General features: G+C 42.2%; 1 protein-coding gene across 1 annotated transcript in view; it reads right to left on the reverse strand.

The window, feature by feature from the left end:
- LOC126473193 (protein BCCIP homolog) overlaps positions 1-16090 on the reverse strand; it is a 50326-nt gene extending 34236 nt beyond the window's left edge. Inside the window, exons 1-3 of the mRNA XM_050100088.1 lie at positions 15927-16090; positions 15643-15798; positions 9436-9531 (exon numbers count right to left, since the gene is read on the reverse strand). Coding sequence (XP_049956045.1) covers positions 9436-9531; positions 15643-15798; positions 15927-16049 — 375 coding nt within the window. The 5' untranslated portion in view covers positions 16050-16090. The remainder of the gene's footprint in view (positions 1-9435; positions 9532-15642; positions 15799-15926) is intronic.
- Positions 16091-17040: the final 950 nt, after the last annotated feature.

Below are 17040 nucleotides of genomic sequence, written 5' to 3' on the forward strand. Positions count from 1 at the left end.
GCAATGTGCGGAGGTGCACCATCTTGCATAAAAATGATCCCACCCCCACATCCACATTGTTGGAGAGCTGGATCACGTGGTTGCGCAAAAGACACTCATAACGCTTACCAGTGACAGTATAGGTAACAGGACCAAAAACACCTGTCTCTTCGAAAAAATACGGCCCTATGATATATGATGCCACAAACCCAAATCTTCCATGCCCAATCATTGTCCATTTCCATGCAAGCAAGAAATTCTAAAGCAAAGATCTCTCTTGGTGGCAGGTCGACAGAAAGCAACTCGTGCACATGGGTAGTTTTTAATGGATAGCAAAGAAGGATGTTTCGTAGGATTGTACGCACCATGCTCACGGGTATGTCCAATGTTCAGGCAGTTCTCCGTGCACCACACATTTGCATACCACCACTCGCCGCCTCCTGCATTGCTGTGACCACTGCTTCTACTGACATAGTGAGGTGAGAGAAATCCAAAAAGACAACCCCTAAGACGGAGGAAATTGCGCCATATACCGATCCTGCCTTGGAGGCGGTTTAAGTGGGAGATGTGTGTCAGAGCTGGATAGTGACAGATGGTGACGTGAGACTGCACATGCACGTAGTTTATTTATCAGCCAATAGAGGACAATATTGGATACGGGACTGATTTAGTTTCGCCCGGGTGTGAGTCATGCTTCGGTAGCTCAGATAGTAGAGCACTTGCCCGCGAAAGGCAAAGGTCCCGAGTTCAAGTCTCGGTCAGGTACACAGTTTTAATCTGCCAGGAAGTTTCATATCAGCGCACACTCCGCTGCAGAGTGAAAATCTCATTCTGGAAGCCTCTACATCCTTACATTTGTCCTCTAGCCATCCCTGCTTAGCCATTTTGCACTTCCTGTCGATCTCATTTTTGAGACATTTGTATTCATTTTTGCCTGCTTCATTTACTGCATTTTTATATTTTCTCCTTTCATCAATTAAATTCAATATTTCTTCTGTTAACCAAGGATTTCTATTAGCCCTCGCCTTTTTACCTACTTGATCCTCTGCTGCCTTCACTACTTCATTTCTCAAAGCTACCCATTCTTCTTCTACTGTACTTCTTTCCCCCATTCCTGTCAATTGTTCCCTTATGCTCTCCCTGAAACTCTGTACAACCTCTGGTTTATTCAGTTTATCCAGGTCCCATCTCCTTAAATTCCCACCTTTTTGCAGTTTCTGCAGTTTTAATCTACAGTTCATAACCAATAGATTGTGGTCGGAGTCCACATCTGCCCCTGGAAATGTCTTACAATTTAAAACCTGGTTCCTAAATCTCTGTCTTATCATTATATAATCTATCTGATACCTTCTAGTATGTCCAGGATTCTGCCATGTATACAACCTTCTTTTATGATTCTTGAACCAAGTGTTAGCTATAATTAAGTTATGCTCTGTGCAAAATTCCACCAGACGGCTTCCTCTTTCATTTCTTACCCCCAATCCATATTCATTACTATGTTTCCTTCTCTCCCTTTTCCTACTCTAGAATTCCAGTCACCCATGACTATTAAATTTTCGTCTCCCTTCACTACCTGAATATTTTCTTTTATCTCATCATACATTTCATCAATTTCTTCATCATCTGCAGAGCTAGTTGGCATATAAACTTTTACTACTGTAGAAGGCATGGGCTTCGCGTCTATCTTGGCCACAATAATGCGTTCAGTACGCTGTTTATAGTAGTTTACCCGCACTCCTATTTTTTTAAATTCATTATTAAACCTACTCCTGCATTACCCCTACTTGATTTTGTATTTATAGCCCTGTATACACCTGACAAAAAGTCTTGTTCCTCCTGCCACCGAACTTCACTAATTCCCACTATATCTAACTTCAACCTATCCAATTCCCTTTCTAATTTTCTAACCTACCTGCCCGATTAAGGGATCTGACATTCCACACTCCGATCCGCAGAACGCCAGTTTTCTTTCTCCTGATAACGACGTCCTCTTGAGTAGTCCCCACCCGGAGATCCGAATGGGGGACTATTTTACCTCCGGAATGTTTTACCCAAGAGGACGCCATCATCATTTAACCATACAGTAAAGCTGCATCTAGCAGTAGGGGTACTAAAACATTTTTGAAAATACATTAAGACTCAGTGTATTATTAAAACTGTATAGGGATTTCAAATGTTGAACCAACTCTCCGTCTGAAGGCAGCTGACAGAAGAACTACTGCGATTCAGTACAAATGTAGTGACTGCCACCAATTCCATCATAAAAATGCTGCATTCACCAGGCAAAGAATGCGGATCCTGATACATGTAACGGTGTAGCCCATCTGGTCTTCAGCCATTGATCCATCAGTATATGTGATACCTGAATTGAGGTTCTCATGAAGTACCAAGAGTAACAACTGGCCGAAAACCAAGGGGTCTATCACAGATGAGAGGATGCACGAAAGTGCAAGTACACAAAAGTCTGGATGGATAGAGTTATAGTATAACTAATGATGATGTGAAGCAGCTCATTAAGTTGGTAGAGTTCTACATGCAGATGAATGGTTCTACATCAGCAAAACTACATGCCACACATTTTATATTGGTAGATTGGAAGCCATATGAACACGACTAACATTCCACTTTCCTTACAAAGTCTGGTAGTTTGTACTCAGCTGCCCTGATACTGAAAGAAGAACAACAGACGCAGAAATCATCAATCAATAAAGTTGCTGAGACAGTAGTTCTCACTTGTTTCCGCAAATCAGTCTATTGCTATTAAGATCACATTCAGTATAGAGCCTTATGGGACTGGTTTTTTTCCCCTCTGCATACGGGAATTACTGACTGATTGAAGGACTACTGACAGACAAAACTTTCAATGAAGATCGGGGAGGAGCCATGAAAGCCCCGAAATACCACACGGTGTCATAGGTTTTAAGCAAGTCCTAGGAAACAGCCACGAGATTCTGGTGACAGGTAATAATGGTTCTAATAGTAGACTACACATAGGGTAAGTGATTGCTGGTAGACCAATCATTCCAAAATCCTCACGAGACATGAGACCTTTTGTCTCGAGGGCCCAGAACCAGTCACTCAAATCACTTACAACAGACATTCATGTATAACTATACAATTCGTGTGGGATCTTACTTGGTTCCAAAACTGTAGTAATCATATTTTTCCTCTGCTAGGAGTGGGCACTGAGACAAAGGGGCGGGGCACCTACCCACAAGTTAGATTTGGTTATAAGTACCAAGCATGTGGTGATTAAATTTCACAAGTAGATAGCATAACATTTGATTGTTCACTCAATCAGTGCCAAGAGCTGCATTTTATCATTCTGCCAGTGCTCTGAGGAGTTCCTATTCAGAACAGAGTTCCAAACATTGACGAGAAATATAAGGAAACACAATGCTCTCATTTTATAGAGAGGGCGTGCAGGGAAAGTAGTTGTCAGACACTGGTGTTAAGACAAAGTGTGCTGCCAGTTGGTTGGCAATGACAATAAGGTTTAAATTTCACTAAGTCATCCTAACAGATACCAGTGATATAAGTCATTCTGGTAGTCCGCAAATACAATGCAACTTGGTCCATGCCTGTAAAGTCATCAGAGTTCCGATGATGGATATAAAGCTTTCCAGCATTCCCCCCTCCCCTCAGGGTCAGGATGTTCATTTCAGGGCATAATAGGCAATTAAAGCTCTGACAAAGTATGTGGTTTCAGTCTGGTCAGGTACTGGGTAACAAAGGGGATGCTTCTTTGTAGCTGGTTGTTGGGTTGGTGGGAGGATAGAGGTGTGTGGCAATATGGCAGAGGAAATTTGTTTGTGCACTATTTCTAGGAGATGATGTGAGACTGTCAGCATACTGGGCAATGGAGTTATTTGCACTGCAGATATGTTGTCCCCAGGTGGCCAGTCTGTATGGGAGGGATTTTTTTGGTGTGGAAGGAATGGCAGCTGTTGAAATGCAGGTGCTGTTGGTGGTTGGTGAGTTTAATATGGACAGACGTGTGGAATCATCAGAAAGGGGGTGGTCAACATTCAGGAAGGTGGTATACTGGGTTGGGAGGACCAGATGAAGTGGGTGGGGGAGATGATGTTCAGGTTATGAAGGAACAAGCATAGGGTCTCTTGGCCCACAGTCAAGATCATGAAGATATCATCAATGAACCTGTACCAGGCCAGGGGTTTGGGCCAACCTCATCCCAACACTGAAACCTCACTCTTCCTGTTCATACCACCATCCAACTGTGATCCTTCCCCTCCCTCCACCCCTCCCACTCAACCACCCACTGGTCACCTTCCAGCAATTCCTTTCTCCAACTTGGCCTCACCATTCTTCCCCAGGTCCTTTTCTACGAACACCAATCTTTCAGTGGTAGAAAGGACAGCCACATACAGCCTCAAGACAGATCCTGACCTAATCTTCCTACAAAGTTTCCAACACTGTCGCTGTGAATTGCAGTGACAACCTGTCAGAAGGCCTCTGCCAATTGTCTGGCTCTTCCATCCATAAACTCTACCAGAATGATCCCATCACAAAAATCCAAAAATAACCTCCAATTCCAGCTTAAAGTCATAAGGCCTCTGAATCCATTTAACTCCTCACCCCCATGACATTCTGCACACCCATCTCCCCAAAATCCAACAATCGTGGACGTTCCTGTAGGTGGTTATTGTGCTCCAACTGCAAGAATTCAGGTCCTCAACAATCAACACCTCCAACCAACTGCATAAAATCTGGCATCCAACATCAAAGATACCTTCACTTCCTTCACCAACTCTCCACCATCCCAACCCCTTCACCTCCTGGATCCCTACTCATCACCACTGACATCACTTCTTTGTACACCAACATACGTTATGCCCGGGGCCTTTCCATTTTTTAACAATACTGCTCCAAAAGACCTTTAGACTCTAAACCCACTACCTCATTCCTCACACACTTTATTAACTTTACCCTAACACACAATTACTTCTCCTTCAAAGAGGAGGTATAAAAACAAATCCATGGCACAACCAAGAACACTCACATGGCACACTCCTAAGCCAACCTCTGTATGTGCCATCTACAGGAAAGCTTCCCTGTCTCCTAAAATGCCAAACCCTGATCTACTTCAGATTCATTGATGATATCTTATGGTCTGGACTCAACGCCAAGACACCCTATTTTCATTCCTTCGCAATCTCAACACCTTCTCTTCCACTCGCTTCACCTAGTCCTCCTCAACCCAGTGTGCCACCCTCCTGGATGTTGACCACCTCATCTCTGATGGCGACATTTGCACCTCTGTCCAAAATAATCTCATGAACAGTACCTGAATTTTAACAGCTGTAATCCCTCCCACACCAAAAAATCCCTCCCATACAGCCTGGCCATCCAGGAATGGAACAGCTGCAGTGACCCGAGCTCCCTTGGCCAGTATGCTGAAGGTCTCACAAAATCCTTCTCAGGCAAGCACTCTCTCCCAAAACTAGTTCACAAACAAATTTCCTGTGCTATATCCCCACACACTCCCTATCACCCTAATATCCCCAACAACCAGTTGAAAGGAGTGTCACCCAGTATGATCTAGGATTGGAACAACTCAACAACATCCTTCAACAGGGCACTAATTATCTATTATCATGACCTGAAATGAGTGACATCATACCCAAGACCTCCTCAAGTGGTATTCTGTCGCCCACCCTATCATCCTAGTCCATCCATATGCCACACACAGTTCCAGCCCCTAGCCACAGAGATCACAACACTTTGGTAGATTGAGGTTCAAGACCTGCACAATCAACCCACCCACCAGTTCCTATTCCAGTCCTGTCACAGGCCACCTGTGACAGAAGCCATTTCATATACCACCTCTGGTGCAATCATTGCACAGCTTTTTATATTCGTGTGACAACCAACCAGCTGTCCACTAGGATGAATGACCACGGCCTAACTGGCCAAGAGCAAAGTGGACCACCAAGTGGCACACCATGCAGCTAAACATAACACACTGGATTTCAGTGGGTGATTCACAACCTGGGCCATACACATCCTCTCCTCCACCACCTGCTTCTAAGAACTGTGCAGATGGGAGTTATCCTTACAGAACATTCTCTGCTCCCCAAATCATCCCAGTGTCAATCTATGATAACCTACTGTCCCCACACCCTCTATACAATAGTTTCCATCCCCTCTGTCCTATCAACTCCTCCCAATTCATGTCCTCTCACCCTGATTGTGCATCACTGTCTGTCAAAGGACCCACCAATCTTTGTCCCTTCACTGCTCTTCTCCTTTTCCACTCCTCTCCCTCCCTCCACAACAACCTCCCTATGCTGCACATGTCAGCCTTGTCCTGCCACCATTTAGTCCCTGGACATTCTGCCAGGCAGCACTTACTACTCTTCCCCCTCCCTCCCCCCATCCGTACCCTGTTATCCCCCCCCCCTTTCCTCACTGCAACTCCAGATTGCTGCTTCCATTCAACAGAACACAGCTGCATTCTGACTGGAGCAGCCAGAGATAGTGATGATGTGTGCATGAGATGTTCTCATTTGTGTGAATGCATGTGTTTTCATTTCTGGAGAAGGCTTTTGGCAAAAACTAAATGTGTAACATTCTTTTCATTTTGCCTGCCTTCAACTTGACATGTCATCTCTGTGGTGAGTAGCTCTCTCTCCTTTCCATAACATAGTTGATATTCCAACAAGCACTTTCCACTGTAAGATTTAAATACACTAGTGTAATATGTTACCACAATTAATGGTCTTAGAGCTGCCCCATAAAGGGTTATGGGCATAAAAGTCACCCAGTAAGAGAAAGGATGGGGGTAGGTTGGAGAGCAAATAAATGGACACAGAGGGAGATTCACCTTATCAAGGTGGTACAAAAATCATTTGTGTGTACAAAAGTAATGCGAAAGGGAAGGGAATTTTGAATCGTGATTCAGTTTGGGTTAGTACCACTGACTGGTTATCATCTGCTTGTATGAGTTCAGTAACAATGGAAATAGGAAAGGAAGATTAGATTTTAATGTCCTGTCAACAGCGAGGTAATTAGAGACGAAGCACAGGCTCAGATTAGTGAAGGATGGGAAAGGAAATCAGCCATACTTTTTCAGAGGAACCAACCCACCATTTACCTTAAGCAAATGGGGAAGTGGAAGAAAACCTAAATCTGGATGGCAAGACAGGGAGTGAACCATCATTGTCCTCCTGAATGAAAGTCCAATGTGTTAGCCACTGCGCTACCTCGCTCAGTAACAGCAATGGAGGTTGTGAAGTCACCTTTCACTTCTTATTTTCCTCTTTTCCTCCTCCTCACAGAATTTGGATTCACTGGGAGTGTAAAGATAAAGAGTCTGGTACAGATGATGAGCAGACTGAGCAGGCTGTTCTGTGGCCTGATATTCATACTTCTTGCAGCCACTGGCCTTCATTGGGTCATTTGGTTGTGGTGGTTAAGTTAACAGGCCGGGGAGGGAGCAACTTTCTCCTAGGGGATGTCTGTTAGATAGAGGTCTATTATACGGGTGTAGGGTGCCGAAATCCCCAGCACAGATATAGTGGTAAGGGAGAGGGGGCTCCCCTTCCTCAGGTGAATGAATGAACTAAGCTGGCGACTTAACAGCCCAGTGACAAGAAGCGAGAAGAAATTTTCACCCCATTCATCTTAGTTGTATATCATGAAAGGGTCACTTTTTGGGAGTAGCTGCCATCGGGGCAGCAGAGTAAGGGTTATTATGTATGTTCCCAGCTTCACACTATGTTAAACAATCAAAAATCTTGTGCTATTTAATTATTCATTTTCCTCCTGTGAAGTGGCAGGTTGGTGGTCTCAGATAGTGATCTTGGAAATGGTGCAGTGAGGGTGTGGTACACAGGGGGAGCAGGTGGTGGAGTGAGGGGGGGGGGGGGGGGGGCATCATCATGTATTGGTTGTCTGCAGTCTATACAGTTAAGTTCATTTGTATAGCTAGACAACGTGGCCAAATTTCATACATTTTAAGCATCTCGGTACAAGGGGCAGGAGAGGGTCAAGAAGGGTTGCATTAAGACATTATACTGGTAAACTATAATCTAATTTTTTAAATTTTTAATTTGGTGGTAACTGAATCCTTGGATCATCTAGTTGGCTAGTTTTCACAGCTTTGTCTGTGCTGTTACCGAATGAGAAAATTTTAACTTAGTCATTGGTGCAGACTCTGTAATGGGCTTCTCTGTGCACAAGAATATGGTGCAATGCACTTACTTACAGACTAAAGCATTAATAATTTCTACTTTCAGCTTACATGTAAACCATACATTTTATAAATGGTGCATTGGTAGCACTACAAAACAACATTAATAATGAATAAAAAGAGACTTAACAATTGCAAATACAAATGTCCTTTCTCTTTCAATTCATTTTCATTTAGATAAGTTAAGACCATGGACTGGAATGCAAAGAGTGAATAATTCATATGACTGCATGATTTTTATTATTTATGTAAAAAGCAATCTGAAGGTCAAACTATTATCAACATTCCAAAGTAACGATTTGTGAAAGTCTACAAGAAAACAATACCTGAAACTCTTTCTCAACATGTTAACTCAACATGTTAACTCAAAGTATTGCAAAACTGAATATTCAGTAGATCAAATGTAAATGGACAAAACCTGATGACAACAATAAACCTCAAATAATACTGTACAGTATTAAAATCATTTGGGGGCTGATTACAATACTCTCAACTGAAGATATAATGAACTATAGTTGAATCAGCTTAAGTTGATCCCTGATAGTTGCAGCGAGTTGGGCACAGCAGCCTACCTCAACCAATTCCCATGAATCAAACATTATCAACCAATAGTGTAACATGATATTGTAAATATCTCTATAGCAAAGCCCCAGTGTTGTCACAGCTCTGTAGATGGCTACTATTTTCACGTGCAGCTGTTGGCACTTCGCAGCTGAAAGCTGTCAACAGTGCAGTGAGCTATCAGGGATGATTTTACACTGTCTTGACTATACATCTACCTTTCTATCACTTTCCCCACTTAACAGATTTGGGGGGAGGAGAGTTATTGAAACACTGAATTATGAACATGGTAATGACATTAGCGACATCTGTCCATCCACTAACGATTGACTACTGCTGTGTATGAAGATTAAATGATGAACTCGAGATGATTCGCAGTGCTCCTCTCAGTAAGAGGTGGCAACATGGCTGTCAAGCAGCACAACAACCCAAAATTGTTTTGGACCACGTATGAGCAGACAAAAACATTGTAAACTGTCATGGACTATCAGGAATTTACAGGTGCAACAAACTCCACTACATGGAGAAAAATACTACTACTTAAGCAGATTCCAGTATGTAAGACAAACTTCTAAGCTTGAGAAAATTCACAGTGATACATAGAAACAAATTCACAAGACTGGTAATTGAGTTAGGAAATAAAATGGGCAATAAACTACATATAAAATACAAACAGAGCTCACCTGCTTGTCAGTAAGATTAATAACAGTTGTGATTCCAAAAACGTCATTTCCATCATCACCATCGTCATCATCACTGTCTTCATCCACTTCACTTTGCTTCAAAATCAGAAAACAGAAATCAGTACCACTTTCATATACATACAACAGTATAAAATAATTTAAATGCAACTGCTACTTTCATGTCAATATACCTGTACACAGAATCAGCCACTGTTTAAACTGCATATTCAACCAATCTTGTTCAGTTTTAATGCAACTGAGCAGAGCGAGACTTAAAAACGTTAAAGCACAAAGTGGCAGTGGCAGCTGCATGAATGGGAGTGGAGATCTACTTAGCACCAGGAGTCTATTGAATGGAGCTAGTGCTGCCTCACTCAGTATTCTCAGTAAGAAAATTAGGTGTACATTTGATCATTCTTGCTGGCCACTTACAAATGTTATGAGTGGTATAAAGACTAATTTTGTTTGAAGTTATAGTACTACAATTTTACAATTTTCTTTAGGCAACATTTGCACTACCTTTAGAATATAACAGCAAATAAAAGTTTCATTTAGGGCATGTTTATGCTGCATCCTCACTGCTGGCACCTCGCATCTAGCTGCTGGCACAATGCACTTCGCTGCTACCCAGTAGCATTGTTGCAGTTATGCTACAGCCTCGCTGTCCTCCAGGAGTAATTAACCTGCAGCTATTCACATATCAAGCAGAGTCCTAGAAGTGCAAACACTGGGCTGCTGCAGTGGTCCTGAAGCAGCCAATTGCAGCTCACATTTCAGGACATACAGTCATGGTCACAGCATCAACACACCTTATTTCAGTGTGGTATAACTACACTGGAAGATGTGAGGAGAACTGAAAAGGCAAACCCAGGCTAGTCAGTCGTCACAAAGCGCGTAACAGACCTTCCTCGCTGTGAATAAACTCACAGCTTAAGTCTAAAACTGAGGCAGTACTAGCTAGGGCACTTTTCTTCTTCTATGTATAGGTTTGCAGCGCATATTTCACACACACCATGGGAGAATAGTTTAAAACAACAAATGAGAAGTGAGAAAATTTGAGTCATAGTTTGAGCACCAAAACTATCCATTTTCTTCAAAGATTATTCATGGGTTAAAACAGTAACCTTAAATTGCCAAAACAACTGCTTTCACACACAGATTTGTGACGTAAGGTCATAGCAACTGATCTTTAGAGCTGTATTACGAGTTGATGAAGCCAATAAAGTCGTGTTTTGAGAAAAAGCTTTGTTACAGTTACTGGACAGTTTATAAAGTGATTCTGGCTGCATACAAAATGTGGCAAAATTGTTTTTATTGTTACAGCTAATATCTTATGAACTTTTGGAATTGCTGGATAACATAATAATTACAGCAGTTTATAGAATACTTAGTGGAGACGTAGACATATTCACTAACAAATTGGAGTCTCTGCTGGGCATTTATGTTCACTGAAAAAGCTACTATAATTGTCTGTCAAGACTTCAACATAGATCTTATGCTTGTGAATCTACATCTAGGAAGCTGTTTCTTAATGTATTGCATAGCTTCAGCATGTTTCCTCTTATTAACAGCCCACAATAATAACACACAGAAAGTCTTGTGGACAACCTTCCTTCAAATATTGATACCACAGAGGTATAAATTATTAACTCTGATTTAGGGCTATCTGGTCTTAATGTCCTATCCTTACAGTTCCTGCGAAAAAAAGAAACGTATTTTTCTATCGTAAAAGAAATGTTTCTGCAGAAAATTGTGCTAGTTTTGTTGGTAGTCTAAGTAACGAATCCTGGTCAGAAGTGCTTTCTCAGACAAGTAGTAACAATGCTTTTGTTTTCTCTTCAACATTCACATCCAATTTCGAAATATGTTTTCCCAGAAAACTGATCACAGGCCATTCATCTTGGATCACAAAATCTAGTTTGTGGATTACATCAGGCTCAAATGAAAAGATCCACAGACTCCCAGTTTATAGAATATGTGACAACTTGCTATGAGAATTATTTCTAAAGTTTGCTCCCCAGATGTTGCTAGAATGGCTTATTTTGGTTATTTCCGGTCCCTTGTAGCTTGTGGAGCAGTTTTATGGTGCAAAATTAGCAGTCAATTAAATGATATTTTTACTTTACAGAAAAGGGGTATTTGAATCTTGTCACGTAACTTGGCCAGTGATCACTGCAAGCCCCTATTTTCTTTCCTTTTTTTCCTTATTTTAAAAAAGAAGAAGAAGAAGAAGAAGAAAGAAAGAAAGCTCTGTTTGCTTACTGTTCCCTCCTTGTACATATACAAATGTGTGTTGATGACAAGAGTTGGACTTGGTGACCCACTAACCAACTCCAATTACCATAGTTCTAACACACAACTGTGGGTCTCACAATATAGAACAAATTAGAACCACCCATACTCAAAGACATGTGAGCCACTTTGTTATCATTTTTTATAACGTGCTGCAAACATTAATAAAGATTGAGATTTTCACTCTGCAGCAGAGTGTGCGCAATTTTAATCTGCCAGGAAGTTTCATTAATAAAGATGTTGGAGACATTTAGATCAAGAGTTAAAATCATTTCTCGTTGAAAAGTGTTTGTACAATGTTCATGAAAATGTTAGCTTATAGGATTACTAGGCCCTGGCTCATTGTTGGATTCTTTTGATTATTCTGTTAACTGATGTGCCACTGGTGCCGTGTCTGTCTTTGCAAAGAAAGTCCCTGTTGTTGATTTTTTGTTTAAAGCGCAGTGCAACACACCTCTGCTGAGAAATGATCTGGTGCTAACCTAATTGTCATGGTTAGTGATGGCAGGTTTCTGTGTGCTCCTGCTATATATCATGCTCATGTGTTTTATTTTTATAGAGGTGTTTTAAATCAAAGTTTCATGTTTTACCCATATCACTGACTGATTTAATGTGCATTTGTACTTTTCTGCAGTGTTATGTAATTTGTTCATGTGTTTTCACTTTTTTAATAATGGTTTTATTTTTAAAATTTCTTTATCATTTATTTACTGACAGTGCATGTTAGACTAACAGTGTTGACAATGCATTTTGTTATTCCAGTCCCAATCATGTTCTGAGCGAGGTGACTACTCCTGTTTTAGTGTACTGGACTCACATTTGGGAGTGCTGGGGTTTATCCCCCGTCCAGCCATCCTAATTTGGATTTACCAAGGTTTCCCTTTGTCTCTAAGGTGAATGCTGGGATGGTTCCTTTGATTAGGCAAATGTTTTATATGTATATATTATTTCGGATGTTTCTGACCTGTCTGACACTATTGTACCAAATGTTCTATGGACAAATAAATAAATAAATAAATAATGTAAAATCAACGATGGAATAATGACAATATTACGAAAAGGATAAAATACTACACACCAAATAGCATCCTGAGACTCTTGTTCTGCTTGTGAGTTGCACTCGCACATGTGCAAGCGTGGGCATGCGTATGTGTTTTGTCTAATTTGGATGAAGGCCTCTGTGGCCGGAAGCTTACACCCCCCCCCCCCCAATGCAACTCAACATCTCCGCTATATGGTTATTAGCAATCTATCCTTTGCATAATATTGTCATAAATAAATAAACACCACCTGTTCTTCCAAATACACTCCTGGAAATGGAAAAAAGAACACATTGACACCGGTGTGTCAGACCCACCATACTTGCTCCGGACACTGCGAGAGGGCTGTACAAGCAATGATCACACGCACGGCACAGCGGACACACCAGGAACCGCGGTGTTGGCCATCGAATGGCGCTAGCTGCGCAGCATTTGTGCACCGCCGCCGTCAGTGTCAGCCAGTTTGCCGTGGCATACGGAGCTCCATCGCAGTCTTTCACACTGGTAGCATGCCGCGACAGCGTGGACGTGAACCGTATGTGCAGTTGACGGACTTTGAGCGAGGGCGTATAGTGGGCATGCGGGAGGCCGGGTGGACGTACCGCCAAATTGCTCAACACGTGGGGCGTGAGGTCTCCACAGTACATCGATGTTGTCGCCAGTGGTTGGCGGAAGGTGCACGTGCCCGTCGACCTGGGACCGGACCGCAGCAACGCACGGATGCACGCCAAGACCGTAGGATCCTACGCAGTGCCGTAGGGGACCGCACCGCCACTTCCCAGCAAATTAGGGACACTGTTGCTCCTGGGGTATAGGCGAGGACCATTCGCAACCGTCTCCATGAAGCTGGGCTACGGTCCCGCACACCGTTAGGCCGTCTTCCGCTCACGCCCCAACATCGTGCAGCCCGCCTCCAGTGGTGTCGCGACAGGCGTGAATGGAGGGACGAATGGAGACGTGTCGTCTTCAGCGATGAGAGTCGCTTCTGCCTTGGTGCCAATGATGGTCGTATGCGTGTTTGGCGCCGTGCAGGTGAGCGCCACAATCAGGACTGCATACGACCGAGGCACACAGGGCCAACACCCGGCATCATGGTGTGGGAAGCGATCTCCTACACTGGCCGTACACCACTGGTGATCGTCGAGGGGACACTGAATAGTGCACGGTACATCCAAACCGTCATCGAACCCATCGTTCTACCATTCCTAGACCGGCAAGGGAACTTGCTGTTCCAACAGGACAATGCACGTCCGCATGTATCCCGTGCCACCCAACGTGCTCTAGAAGGTGTAAGTCAACTTCCCTGGCCAGCAAGATCTCCGGATCTGTCCCCCATTGAGCATGTTTGGGACTGGATGAAGCGTCGTCTCACGCGGTCTGCACGTCCAGCACGAACGCTGGTCCAACTGAGGCGCCAGGTGGAAATGGCATGGCAAGCCGTTCCACAGGACTACATCCAGCATCTCTACGATCGTCTCCATGGGAGAATAGCAGCCTGCATTGCTGCGAAAGATGGATATACAATGTACTAGTGCCGACATTGTGCATGCTCTGTTGCCTGTGTCTATGTGCCTGTGGTTCTGTGAGTGTGATCATGTGATGTATCTGACCCCAGGAATGTGTCAATAAAGTTTCCCCTTCCTGGGACAATGAATTCACGGTGTTCTTATTTCAATTTCCAGGAGTGTATATTAACCAATCTGTACCACTCAGTATTTGGCGCAAATACTTCATTTCATAGCTACAAAATGCATGGTCAATCGGCTGCTCTCTCATTAAGTATTTACAACCAACTATTAACACATTCACTTTCATTCCCGACAAATCACAGTGGATAATGCCAATGTTGTCCCACAATGAACTTAAGTAATAACATGAACCCTGAAATACACTAAAACGAAAAATAACTAATGTTGAAATAGACCTAGATACTTGTTGGCGTAAGAAGACCACTATCCCAAACAAATACTTGGCATTCAATGTATACAAGGAATCTGGAACCAGATAACTATATACATTGAAACCAGGGTGTGTAAAAATTAGATCAATATCTGACCACAAACCATCTCACCTGGCAGCTCTTTTCCTCTGTCCTATAAACATCATCACAAATGATTACTCCAAGGAAACTTGAATTGCAAAATTAAATAGCAGAGTCAGATGTAGGTAAATAATTTATGCCTATGTGATGTATGTTCTAAGATACAACTGCCTAAGAAGTAAATAAAGGGGTATGTTTACAAGCATCAGCATGGTTATAAACCCAAGAATAAGTTTAAACTATGTGCACTCAAATAACTGGTAAGTTTTACACTGGCATCCACTTACATTTTCAATATTTGTCATACAATACACGTAAATAATATACACTAAATTACTCTAATATTAGTCAGATATGTAATAAGATTCGGGTGTGATAGTGTCTACCTTTTAATATTGATTCTGAAGAAAAACTTCATCTGTGGCATAGCTCGAGGTCTTCTTCTATGTGACACTTGGCATACAAAATAAAGATTGTAGTAATAGACTGACCTGTGGCGTAGCCCAAGGTCTACCATTATTATAATAATTCACTACATTTATTTTGAATATCCCCCATTACGTAAACAGCATATGAAAGGTGCAAAAGTAAGAAGATGCCCGAACATTACTGCAAGTGGGAAATTAATTCCATCTAATAAATGGTGTATACATTTATCTACCTGACGTGCTAAACTGAAAAAAATAAAATCGGCCTATACAAAAATTTAACCTTGTAAGCTGTGCTTCTGCAAAGGGGCACAACAAAGCTTTGCAGTTATCAAAACTCAAGCCTCGAAATCAGTGGCATCTGTCGGTAACAAAACATAATTATGCATTGCATGGAACTGCTTACCTTCACAACGCTTCCAACGTAGTTCTGAGAAACTATTAGGTCTGTTAGTTCTGACAGATTGACATGGGCTTTCAAAAACAGTTGCTGCAGTAACTGCTTGATTCCATGAAAGTCAGAATCGGTTGGATTTCTTCCCTCGAAATCAACCTGAATCTCCTGTGAAACAAGACATGACAATGCTGAATAACATCATCATGATGGAATAACACTTCTGTGCAGTAACACGCGGACCGGCATATACCCTCATCCGAGCTACTGCTCCATACATCTATCTTCGTTCATACTTTTTGTCCCATGTATTCCTCTTGTTCTGGATATTCAGAGCTCTCATCGCTGCTGCCACTTGATTCCTTGTCTTCTAGGTTTCTCTCCACATCAACATTACGCTTCTTCCCCGGCGTAGCCATGTTTACTCACTTTCTAATTGCTTACAGCACATGGTGTAAACAAAAGAACATCACCAATTACAGCCGGGTTCACACAAGCAACAAAAATGTCGCCACTGCTAGTGGCATACTGCACTTGCACGTGTGAACTCCCAGTTTTCAGTGACGCAATTAGGGAGAAGCAACATTTGTCATGCCGCGAAAAGTTCAACTTGGTTCTACTGTGTTGCACCACTTTCCTTCCACCACTGCTCTGATGGTTGTATTTCGAAACACGAGCATTTTATTACTGAGAAAAAAGAAATCGAGATAGTGGTCGGCGGGTACACTCCCGCAACTTATAGAACTACAAGAACAACCTATGTGTAATTTTCTCTAACATTGTGTGTGTGTGTGTGTGTGTGTGTGTGTGTGTGTGTGTGTGCAAACCAATGACGCATTCACAATCTTGAAAGGTTTTTGGGTGAATAAATAAAGAAACTTAATATCTAACCAAAACTGAGAGTCGTATAAACTTCGTGATTTGTGAGATCAAGCACTATATAAATTGTGGATTAAATATAGGCAATAGTCCCTGCATGTGATGTGGCACCAGTTAACATAAAAATTAGTTACTCGAAATTAATAGAGTCGACACAGTTGAATAAATGATAGTGAAAGACATTTAGCGCCAGTAATTAAATTTTCCCTTCAGGTAAAGTACATCTAACACAACATTACATTACATAAATAAAACTAAGAGCGTACAATAGCACCAAAAAGGTCTATTATATTACGCATGATGCACTTTGCCGCCGTCTCACACGAAATATATTTTTCACACAATTCCAACGCCCCCCCTTGAACATATATTTTGTGGCTTGCCTTCACAAGATAAGCCAAATAGCCCCACAATCTATTTAAACTCTTCTTTGTCCAAGAGTTTTGTCAGAAGGTCAGCCAACATGTCTTCTGTGCGCAGGTAGTCCACGGCAATGTTCTGTCACTCTATGTGGCCCCAAATAAAATGGTC

Source organism: Schistocerca serialis, chromosome 4 (genome assembly GCF_023864345.2).
Source record: "Schistocerca serialis cubense isolate TAMUIC-IGC-003099 chromosome 4, iqSchSeri2.2, whole genome shotgun sequence".
Taxonomy (NCBI): Eukaryota; Metazoa; Arthropoda; class Insecta; order Orthoptera; family Acrididae; genus Schistocerca; species Schistocerca serialis.